The 11,953-nt window shown below is 40.7% G+C and overlaps 1 protein-coding gene across 10 annotated transcripts in view; it reads right to left on the bottom strand.

The window, feature by feature from the left end:
- Tmem209 (transmembrane protein 209) overlaps nt 1-11,953 on the bottom strand; it is a 37,259-nt gene that overhangs the window by 10,070 nt on the left and 15,236 nt on the right. For all 10 annotated transcript variants that reach the window (XR_001230877.1, XM_005402425.2, XM_005402423.2 and 7 more), the window contains exons 8-11: nt 11,491-11,562; nt 7,397-7,493; nt 3,620-3,745; nt 1,994-2,091 (exon numbers count right to left, since the gene is read on the bottom strand). Coding sequence is in view for 9 of the 10 variants with exons in the window: in XM_005402425.2 (XP_005402482.1) it covers nt 1,994-2,091; nt 3,620-3,745; nt 7,397-7,493; nt 11,491-11,562 (393 nt within the window). In the remaining variant the exon portion in view is untranslated. The remainder of the gene's footprint in view (nt 1-1,993; nt 2,092-3,619; nt 3,746-7,396; nt 7,494-11,490; nt 11,563-11,953) is intronic.

Raw genomic sequence — 11,953 nt, forward strand, 5'->3', positions numbered from 1 at the left:
AAAAGTTTGAGCCTTACCTGGGCAACTTAGTGACTTTAGATTCTGTCTCAAAAAATAAAAAAAGGATTAGATGAACCTCAGTGCAAAGGCCCTGGGTTCCCACTACTGAAAACACAAACAAATACCAATAAATGCTGGTGTCTTAGTTACTTTTCTCATGGCTGAGACAAAATACCCAACGTCCAAAGTTAAAGGAGGAAAGGTTCGTAGAGGTTTCAGGAAAAGTTCGTAGAGGTTTCAGCTCATAGTTGGCTGGCCCCAAGGTAGGGTGGCATTGCACCGTAGATCAATTTCAGTGCCACACACTCTAGATCCAGCTTTGGGGGCACATCTAGACATAAGCCATACGAGCTGGGGGTGGGGAACAATTCTTTCACACTGCTGCTGGGAATGTACATTAGTGCTGCTCACTATGGAAATCAGTGTGGAGGTTCCGCAAAACACTAAAAGCAAAACTACCGTAAGACACAGCTACAGCACTCCTTGGAATACACCCGAAGGGGTTAAACTCAGCATGGATGCCTCATACCTATATTCACAGTGGCATAATTCACAACAGCCAAGATATGGACCAGCCTAGGTGTCGATCAGATGAATGGATCAAGAAAATGTGTATACAGATGAGAACAAAATTACGTCATCTGCAGGGAAATGGATGGAACTGGACCATGTTTTCCTTAATACGTAAGATCTAAAAAAGATGACATGAAGTAGAAAGGCGACCAAAGGGAAGCAAATACATTTTTTTTGGTATCACAAATTGAACTCAGGGCCTCACACTTGCCAGGCAGGTGCTGCGCTGCTTGAGCTATCTCCCTGGCCAGGAAGGAAATACATAAAGTGGGGGTAAAAGAGAAGTATAAGTGCTAGGCATGATGGCACATGCCTGTAATTCCAGCAATTGGGAGGCTGAGGCAGGAGGACTGCCATGAACTCGAGGCCAGCCTGGGCTATACAGTGAGACCCTATCTCAAAAAACTGAAAGAGGGGTATAAGGAAGGGTGAGAGGGGATGTAAGAAGTTACTAGTTATGCCTTTACAGGATCATCGTGCTGACATGAATTTACTGAGGTGAAATCTGTTAAGTGAAACAGAAGGCTACAAAACAGTGCACACAGTACCACCAACTTTTTATTTTACAAAACGCATGCGTGCACAGAGATATCAAGAAATCCCCTAGAATGGCATTCACTTAACTGTACTACTCTGTCTCTGCGAGGGAGATGCTGAGTATATATTCTTTATTATTGTTTAAGAGGTTTTTTTTGAGTTGTACTGTTATAAAATGTTTCTATGTGGAGGAAATTAAAATTGCTTTAAGTATGTGAGGTGATTAGGTAATTAGCTTGATTGTAGTAATCATTTCACAACACATATGTATGTCAAAATGTGATGTTGTATACCAAGGGTATATATGATTTTATCAGTTATACTCAACAACAAAGTAAAAACACTATAAAAAATAAGGAACACAATTTTGAAAAACTCTTAAATGCACAAAAACTTTTACATTCTTTGATGGCAAATCTGACACTAGAAATCTTTTGTAAAGGGGTAATTCCAAATAAGAAAGAAATACACATTGTGATATTCCTTGCCATATTATTCAGAAGAGAGAAACAAAAATCCCTTTTCTACTGCAAGTTTCCAATCTTTAAGTCTAATAGAGGAGAACAGTTATGTGACAGTATGTAATTAAAAAAAACAGCAAGGTATCACCGAACTGAAAACAAGGGGCCGAATAACATAATTTTATAGATAGGACTGCAATGATGATAAAAGCATTAAAAAGTAGTTCCGTCTATGCAAAGGGAAAAAACCACAAATATTAACAGCGGTTGGGCTAAGATGCTGCTGTTGTACTACCATAACTCATTATTTGTATCTTGTTTTGAAATTATTTTTCACACTTTTATAGTGGAAAAATTAAAACACATAACTCGAATAGCAACAATATTAACCTGAAAAAAGAAACATACATGGAGGGACTCACCGCAGAGTCAGTGGGCAGGTCAGTGTCCCACTTCCGTCCTTTGAAGTCTCCGCCCCTGTTCCATCGAAATGAGCTCATGCAGCCTCCCTGAGAAAGTTCTGTGCAACAAAAGTAAAATTTTAAAAAGCTAAAGATCTGTAAAAGAAGAAAAGGACAAGGAATACCAGTAAAGGAAAGTACATCGCTATAAAGAAAGAGTCAGATAAACCCGAAATGTGGACTAAGCTATCATCATGGATTTCAGAAAGTCTCTGGACTGGGAAACCTGAGTAGGGATCATCCGTTCAATACTACTACACAACTCCTAAGTTTTAAGGGATGATGACTGCATTACAGTAAGATAAAAGCATGTTCTTCACTTTCAGACAAAATGTACACTGCAAAGTAATGATGTTTCCAAAGTACTTTCAAACAGAGGCACGGGACATACAGGGACAGAATCAAATGTGGTGTAACATTTTTTTTTTTTTAACATTTCTAACTATTCAATCTAGGTGATATGGTATTCACTGTGTTCTTTTAATACTTTTTTTTTTTTTGGTCTTTTTGAGGCAGGAGTCTCACTCTGCAGTTCAGGCTGGCCTTGAGCTCCCTTGTAGCTCAGGCTGGTCTTGAACTTGCGACAATCCTCCTGCCTCAGCCTCCCAAGTGCCAGGATTACAGGCGTGCACCACCACACCCGGCATCATTAATATTTTCTTATATATCTGATATATGATAATTCCTATATTTAAAAAATTGTGTGTGTATAAACACTTTTTTTGGATGAATAAAGCCTTGCTGTCTATCAGGCAATCCTGCCAAAATATCTGAACCTAAACTTACAGGAAATACACAAGTCAGAACCGTGTGAAATACTAGACAGTGGATATATTCAGCACAACCCAGATAATGGGAAACTACAGGACAAACAATGCAATTTCTCTGACAAGTACACTGCAAAGGTAGTGGTGGAGTGTCTAGGAAACCCATCCTTAAACTTAAATACATCACCTTATTTAAATCCCAATTTAAACAATACCAAAAGCAGCAGTAATATTTTATGAGAACACTGGATATTTCATGAAACAAAGCATTTAAAATATTAGGTCTAAGTGCAGCATGGTGGTGTATACCTGTAATCCTAGCTACTTGAAGAGGCTGAGGCAGGAGGCCCATAAGTTTCAAAATCAGCTTGGGCAATTTGGCAAGACCCTGACTCTAAATAACTAAATAACTAACTAACTAACTAACTAACTAAATAAATAAATAAATAAATGGGTTGGTGATGTATGTAGCTTAGCATTCACTGGATTCAATACCCAGTACTTAGGGTGCAGGTGGGGGAACAAGTGAAGCTATATGGTAGTTTTTTATTTGTTTGTTTTGAGTCAGGATCTCACTAGGTAATACAGACTGGCCTTGAACTCGCTTATGTAGCCCAGGGTGGCCTTGAACTCATGGATATCCTCCTGCCTCAGCCTCTGAGAGTGCTGGGATTAAAGCAATGTGCCACTATGTATGGCCCATAGTTATACCTTGGAAGTTTTCAAAAAAGGTTTTTGTTTCTTTTTCTCATTAGCTTTCATTTATAAAATCCAAATGTCATGAAAAAGCTCTCACATTTTCCCCTTCAAATCAAGTTACCTTTGATCCTTTCAAACAAGTACTCCTGATTTGGTGTGAGGTCTAGATACTGCACAATTGCATTCAGAGTCGGAATGAGAGGGGCTTTGACCAGGGCGGCCTGTTTCAAGCTGGTAATACTAGCCTCTGTTCAAAACGAAACAGAACACAGATTACTCCACAGAAGGGTCTCGGAAAGAGTTTAACATGCTTGTGTTCAAACAGCTGGCTCCTCCCTGCCTCCAGTCCTTACATGAGCCAGTGATCTTCCCTGACACACTGATTTCAACCCTCCTCCAGAAACACTAGTAACACCCGCTTCTGTGTTGCTCTTCCTCCTCAGCACTAACCCTTATTTTCTGTCTCATCTACCACAAGGAAACCAGAAATGGGGGCAGGGGTGGGGGCAGTTTTCCTCACTGCTGTATCCCCGATGCTTAGAAAAGTACTGAGTACACAGTACTCAGTAGATGTTGAATAAAGGAAAACAGTAACAGTTTATCTTAATTTGCATTGTCTACTGTACGTACAAGTTATCATTTGGGGTAAGCTGGCTGGATTTATAAACACACACTTGCACTCACTTCTAAAGAAGCAGACAAGCCCATTTTGGCAAATCTATAAACAACTAATATACAGAAGAGATTACATGTATAAAAAGATACACTATAGCTTTCAAAATACTACACTGAATTAGAAGATTCCCATTATGCCAAACACTTATAGTAGTGTTTTCTTTTAAATCTTGAAACAGTACTATGCAAGGAAATTAAAAAGCAAGAAATAAAAAACAAAATATTTGAAAATGTTTAACCTTATTGTAACACCCAATCCCGGGCAAAGGCATTCTTGTATATGCCACATAAAGCTAGAATATAAGCTGTCTGTAGGGAACTTACACTAGACAGGGGCTGGGGATTTAGCTCAGCAGCACAGCGCCTGCCTGGCAAACGCAAGGTCGTGAGTTCGATTCCTGGTACCGAAAAAAAACCCAAAACCAAAACCAAAACCAAAAATAAAACCTTAAGACACTCATGCCTGTTGAACTAGCAGCTGTACCTCTAAGAAATTATCCTAAGGAAATGTACAATGCACACAGAGACTTAGGTGAAAAGATACACACTACAGCACTATTAGTAATAGTACAAAGCCCCTAAATTTTAGCTAACAGAGATCTGCTACTTACAATGTAAGATAAACAGTACAAAATAGAGCTACAGTCTAACCATAAACATGGTGCTGGAGAATATTAGCAAAATGGAAAAAGAGAGTACACATGTGAGTGTGTGTGTGGGGGGGGGAGATGAAGGAGACAAAACAATATTTCAATCTAATTAAAAATATATACATGTTTTATGCCTCTACATCTCTTTTTCTCCAAACATAACTGGTGTGATTAAAATTGACAGTGCTTATCTCTCGAAGCAGTGATGTTCTTTATTTTGTAATTTTGGGCAGTACCAGGGGTTGAGTTCAGGGCCTTCATACTGAGATATATCCTCAGCCCTTTTTATTTTGAGATAGGCAGCTGCCCAGGCTGGGCCTGAACTTGGAGTCTTCCTGCCTCAGCCTCCCAGAGTGCTGGGATCTACCACCATCTGTGGCTGAGCAACATTCTTTGTGCATTTCTGTTCTTCCCAAATTTTCTACAATGAACACATACTACTTTTATAGCAATAAAGCAATGTTATTCATTAGAAAGCACCACACAGTAGTAAAATGTTGTGATGTATATTTTTAGAGCTCAGAAGGAAAGCTCCAAAAGGGCAAGCAGAGTTTCAAGTAACATTACCAAGACCAAGAAAATGCCCACTCTGGCTCTGTGTGCTGGGCAATAGCAGCCTCAGCCAGAAAATGGGGCAGTCACAGCAAGCTTTCAAGCTTCATGTGTGCATCTGTGGTATTATGAGAAAACACCTGGATAGTCAATAAACATACTCTATGAATAGGCATGTCTATTCTTTATTTTTATGTCTTTTTGAGACAGGGTCTCACTACACAGTTCAGGCTGACCTTGAGCTCACTCTGTAGCCCAGGCTGGCCTCAAACTTGCAAGGATCCTCCTGCCTCAGCCTCCTCAGTGCTGGGATTACAGGCGTGCGCCACCATGCCCGGCTAGCACGTCTGTTCTTAATCCAAAGAATAAAGATTTATTAAAAGATATCTAAAGTATTTGGAAAAGTGCTAATTTATAATCCAAAGCACTTGTATTTCAAAGAAAAATGTATTCTCTAGAAGGAGCTAGTGACTAAAATATTCCTTATGTTTTTAAAAATCTAATTACTTAACAGTAAACTAATACAGATGTTTTAGGCAAATTGTATTATATAGTATCTGAGTTTTATTTTTAGCAGATATGAATTAAAAATAGGTGATTTTAAATTACTATTTTACACATGCTTGGTTTTTTTTTGAGGCAGGGTCATGCTATGTGCTTCAGGCTGGTCTAGAACTCACTATGTAGCTCAGAGTAGTCATGAACTGACCAGTGATACTCCTGCCTCAGCCTCCCAAATGCTGGGAGTACAGGTGTGTGCCACCACACCCGGCTTCGCACATACTTTATACAATGCAATTAATAGCTGAAAAAGGTCTTGTGTCTAAAAGAATGCATACAACTGAAAAATTAGAAGATAACACAATTTAAAAATGAGTAAAGGATCTGGAAATGATAATAAACACATGCAAATGTTCAGTGTCACTAACAGGTAGGTAAATGCAGACTAAAACTACAGTGGGACGCTATTCACGCCAACTGAGATGACTGCACAAGATGCACAGTCATCCATGCTGGGGAGCTGTGGAGAACCTAGGACCCTCACGTCCTGCCCGTGGGATATAAAGTGCTACTGCGGCTTTAGAGCAGCCTGGCTGTGCCTCAAGAGGTTACAGAGTCACCACACAACCGGGCAATTCCACCCCTAGTCATACAGCCAAGAGAGACTGAGATGTTAGTCTGCATACACACTTGCATGTGATTGTTCACGCCAGCTTTATGCATCGTAGCCAAAACATGCAAATAAGCCATATGGTAGTTAACCCACGAATGGGTATCAAACTGTGAAAGAAGCATTTTGAAAATTTGGCCATAAAAAGAAATGAGTAGCTGGGCATGGTGGTGCCTGCCCACAATCCCAACAGGCAGGAGGTTGAGGCAGGAGAACTGCTGTGAGTTGGAGGCCAGCCTAGGCTACACAGCAATACCCTTTTTCTAAAAAAACAAAACAAAAAAAGAAATGAAATACTGCTAAATGCTACCACATAGATGAACCTCAAAAATATTATGTTGGGGCTGGGGATATAGCTCAGTGGCATAAGTGCCTGCCTGGCAAGCGCAAGGTCATAAGTTCGATCCCCGGTACCGGAAAAAAAAAAAATTATGTTAAGTAAAAGAAGCCAGTTATGAAGGACTGCCTGTTGAATACCACTTATACAAAATACCTGAAACAGGCTCATGTACAGAAACAGCAAATACACTGGTATATGCACAGGGCTGCAGGGAAAGTACAGGAGGGTGTGGGCATGCTACAGGGCGTGGAGCTCTTCGGAGTGATAAAGCGCTCTCAAATTATGATGGCTGCACAACCCAAATCTTTGAACTGCGTACTTTGTAGGAGCATATGAAATAGTAAATTATATCTCAATAAAGCTGTTACATTGAAAGAACTGTATTATAAACATTTAGACCCCCTCCACATCTGAAGATAACAAAAGAAGTTAAATAGACGGTTACAAAAAGATATGACATTTGGCTGATTTTATAAAAGTAAACCAAACACCAGGCTCCAGCTCACATACCTCCTATCTGCAGCTCTGGACAACCCATTCGTCTCATCTGGGTGCTGACAGACTCAGTCTCCTGTACAAGCGGCACTAATATTGTCTCATTGATCCACTAGGAAGAAAAGAGGTATAGATTTTGTATACACAATTCCAAAGTATTTCTCAAATTACTATTTCCATTTCTAGAAGCGACTCTAACAATGTTTTTGTCTTGTATCTGAATATTAACAAGCTGTCAAGCAGAGTGAAGAGAATGGAAGGAGCAGCTATCTGAAGGCTCCAGTGAAGGAAAAGTGCTACTGGAGTGATAGTTCAACTTGGTTTTGTTTTGGGTACTGGGGGTTGAACCCAGGGCCTCCACACTGAGGTACATCCCCTGGCCCACTCCCTTTTTGTCACACAGGCTCTAAGTCACTAAGGTGCCTTAGCAAGGGTCTACCTTGTGATCCTCCTGCCTCTGCCTCCCAGAGTGCTGGGATTACAGGTATGTGCCACCTCACCTGACTGGAGGCATTAAATAAATTATATTCTCAACTCATACGTGTCCTTTCTTCTAAAGAAAATAACTTTCTGTATGTTAAATTAAAAAAATTTCCTTCAGTGATTATTCTTTTTAGCAAAAAGAATAAGCTTTGCAGAGCTGGGCGTGCTGGCGCATGCCTGTAATCCCAGCACTCGGGAGGCTGAGACAGGAGGACTGTTGTGAGTTTGTGGTCAGGCTGGACCACAAAGTGAGTTCAAGACCAGCCTGAACTGCATAGTGAGTCCCTGCCTCAAAAAGACAAAGAAAAAAAAAAGAGAGAGAATAAGCTCCAGGGCTGGGGATATAGCTCAGTGGTGCAGCACCTAACTGGCATGCACGAGGTCCTGAGCTCGATTCCTGGTACCAAGAAAAAAAAAGGATAAGCTTCAGTTTACAATTCTGGAGTGCTATCATTACACACTGGTGTAGAGTTTATACTGGTTTATAATCAATACGACAGGTTTTCAACCTAACACAACTGATTAACTCACAATAGGCTCCCCAGTTGCCTAAACATGTGGAAAAGAAGATAATGGAACCAGTCTGTGAATATTACAATGCAGTATTACTTTAAGACTGGGAGTCAGGCGTAGTGGCACATGATGTTAATACAAGCAGTCTAGGAGGCTGAGGCAGGAGGATCACAAGTTGAAGCCCAGCCAGCATATTTTAGCAAGATCCTGTCGTAAAATAAACAACAATAACAACAACAAAAAAGGGCTGGAGATGTTACTCAAAGCAAAGACCCTGGGTTCAAGTGCCAGTACTAGGGGGAGAAGGGCAGGCAGCAGACTAGAAATTTCAAATGCCATGTTCAGTATCAGACTACAGTATCAGACTAACCTTGGATGTGAAAAAGGCCACCCAAATAAAGTCTGTTCAGTATGTTTATATATTACTGTTTTATGTGTTTATGTAGCAACTTCAACCAACGCTTTTATTTTCATGCTGCTGTTTAATCATAAAAATGAAATAATGAAAAAATGTTTCCGATGAAGCCCACAATTCCTTATAAACAAGTTTCCATGCAAAACCTCTGAAAATTGCAAGTTTCTTTGTAATGCACATACCAAGCAGAATTCAATATAGTGAAAGACTCAAACCAAATTCACATGAAGCTGTTTATAGATTTTACCCCATTTAACTATCCAGATACCCTGATGCCGAAATATTAATGTGGTTGATTACTGGGTGTTGGGAAACGTATGATCTATGCACGCTGCTTTTAAAAAATCCAAATGCTCAACTTCAGAACATAACAGCCTAAGAAATTCAGATGAGAAACTGTGTTTAAGTAGCTAATATTCTTGACAAAACTTTGTATTTTTTAATATACTACCATTTTTAGACCAGTATATAACAGAGAATACAGCAGCAAGTAGAGTTCCAGGTCATCAGCTCACCATTCTTCTAACATCCATCACGTGCAACCTGCTTGCTAGCTACAGTGTGGTGGCCACACAATCATCTGAGCTGTTCGGGAAACAGATGCAGGCCTCACTCCCTGAAATCCTAACTGAGTAGTTCTGCAGTACTAGGGACTGAACACGGGCCTGCACATGTCAGGCAAGTGCTCTACCATGGCAGCTGTACTCCTACCCTAAGTAGCCCAGGCTGGCCTCACACTTTTGATCCTCCTCCCTCAGCCTCCTGAGCAGGTGGATTTTCAGCCATGTGCCAATGTGCCTGGCCTATTATAATTTTTCTCTATTTCGGTTTACTTTTTGGTCTATTATAATTTTAAGCAACAGTGGTAGTTTTTTTTAACCTTTTATTGATTTATATTTTTTGAGGGGGAGGTGATCTTGAACTCCTCGGCTCAAGGAATCCTCCTGCTTCAGCTTCTGGAGTAGCTAGAGCCACAAGTGAAAATTTCATTGTTAAAATGCTATCCAGGTTTCTACCACTTTTTAACCCTCCCTCACGATACCTTATTTAAATTAGCATAAGTGATTTCAATAGCGTTCTCGAACACTCGGAATGGATGATGAGTGCCAACGGGCGAAGAAGTGGCAGCCTCTACACAAGGTAAGTGGAGCTAATCAGCCCACAGAGCCGCGCACACAGGTGCTACAGATAGGAGAGGATGCTGGGAACACACCTCAGAAAGTGGAAGAGCTGACTTCCGGGTCAAACAGAGGGTTCTTTGCTACAGAAACTGAGAATATATATATACTTCACTAGCTTCGAGTGTCTACACTACCATCACTTTTCTGTTTAGTTTTCAGAGGGGACAGATCATCCTTTTGTTTCCCTCACAAAACAATGAAAAAAATATATATACATATACACACATACAAAAGGTAGTTAAAATAGTTATACTACTAATTTCTCTCACTCAGTTCATTGAAAAGATAGGTTTGTGCTAATATTGTTTGGACAATTAAATGCTGATATCTTGTGCTCTGAGCAACTAATTTAAAGATAACAATATGCAATGTATTAACGGTTGTTACCCTCCTATCATACTGTTTTAGAATTTTGTTTTTGTGTTTTTCTTCTTTTTTTCTTTAAAATAAAAATTTTTTTTAGCCAGGCATGGTTGCGCACGCCTGTAATCCCAGCACTTGGGAGGCTGAGGCAGGAGGATCGTTGCAAGTTTGAGACCAGCCTGGGCTACAAATTGAGCTCAAGGCCAGCCTGAACTGCATAGCAAGACCCTGTCTTGAAAAGACAAAAATAAAATAAAATAAAGTAAAATTAAATTTTAAAAAACAGACAATGACAAAAAAGGTTTTTGGAAAGAAAAATGAAAAACTGGGAAGGGGAAGACCTTAATAACTTCAAACATTGTTAAAAGATGGTCACTAAGGGAGGCTCTCAGGCTGCTGTTGGGCTTACTCTGTCTCTTTGGAAAGGTACTAAGCCAAAAGACCATGTGCCACCATGCGGCTGTGCAGCTCAGCTTCAGGAACATGTGTAAGCAGGAGCCCCACTGTAGAAATGGGTGGAGGTTGCTGCCAAGGAGACCCCTCAGGAGGCATGCAAAGCACAGCCTTGTGTTAGGCCTCAAAGAGAACGGGAGCGGGGACTGAGGACTTATGCCAGGCTCCAAGGAGAAAGCGGCCTTGCAGTGGGTCAGCCATGTCTCCCGGCAGCTGGGGCTTGAGAAGCACGCGGTCCCAGCATGACTCCGAAACCAGCGCCAGGGTGGCAAATGAGCGAGCAGCGACTATTCCCAGTGAGAGGGTTCTGAGGCCGTGCGCCTGTGTGGGGTCGCCCTCTCAGGGAGCCCTTATGCTTTCCTCTGGTCCTCCTTTCACTGCTGCAGTCCTTAGTGCCTTTCCATGAGGGACAGACTCTTCCTGTCCCCTTGTACTCCTGAGCTCCCAGGCACTCCCACGGAGGCGCTGCCGTCCCCAGGGAGGAGGGCCGGGAGAACCTGCGGTCTGCAGGAGGACTTGGGCGAGTATTTCCTTTGGCCACTAAGAAAGCAGCACAAAAGGAGGGGGCAGGGAGTTTCAGGGGACCAGACAGAGGGAGGGTGACTTTAGTTACATTCTTGATTTTAATCCCCACATCACTAACAATTTGTTCTTAGAGGAGCCAGGGATAGACAGACAGACAGACAGACACATGAACTTACATTTCTGAACTTAGCTGTCCATGAATCCATATGATCAAGAAGTTGTCTATTCATGGTCACTCTTGCCCAAACCTATTACAAAGGTTTAATAATCAATGAAGAAAGATCTTGCCAGAAATCATCATTCATGCACCCTCAAAAGTATTTGATGAACTTGGAAAATAATCTTGAGAAATATCAATATTCATTTAATTAATATTTAGTAATTTCTTCATTATCCACTTCATGCACAAATACAAAATTCCTTATTGGTATGTTTAAAGAATGTTTTTCTTGTTTTTAAGTGTAAAACAAAAATCTCACATTTGGTATTAAAATAATAAAGTTATAGACTATCAAATGTTCTAATCCAATCATTTAAAAACCAAGAGCCTGGTATATGCCACGTACAATTAGATATCTAAGAGCCTTTCTGTAATGAATGCAGAAAAGTATTTTCGGCCGGACATGAATGTCGCCTACG

The sequence above is a fragment of the Chinchilla lanigera genome, unplaced genomic scaffold (assembly GCF_000276665.1).
Source record: "Chinchilla lanigera isolate Chin_1 unplaced genomic scaffold, ChiLan1.0 scaffold00078, whole genome shotgun sequence".
In the NCBI taxonomy this organism is placed as follows: Eukaryota; Metazoa; Chordata; class Mammalia; order Rodentia; family Chinchillidae; genus Chinchilla; species Chinchilla lanigera.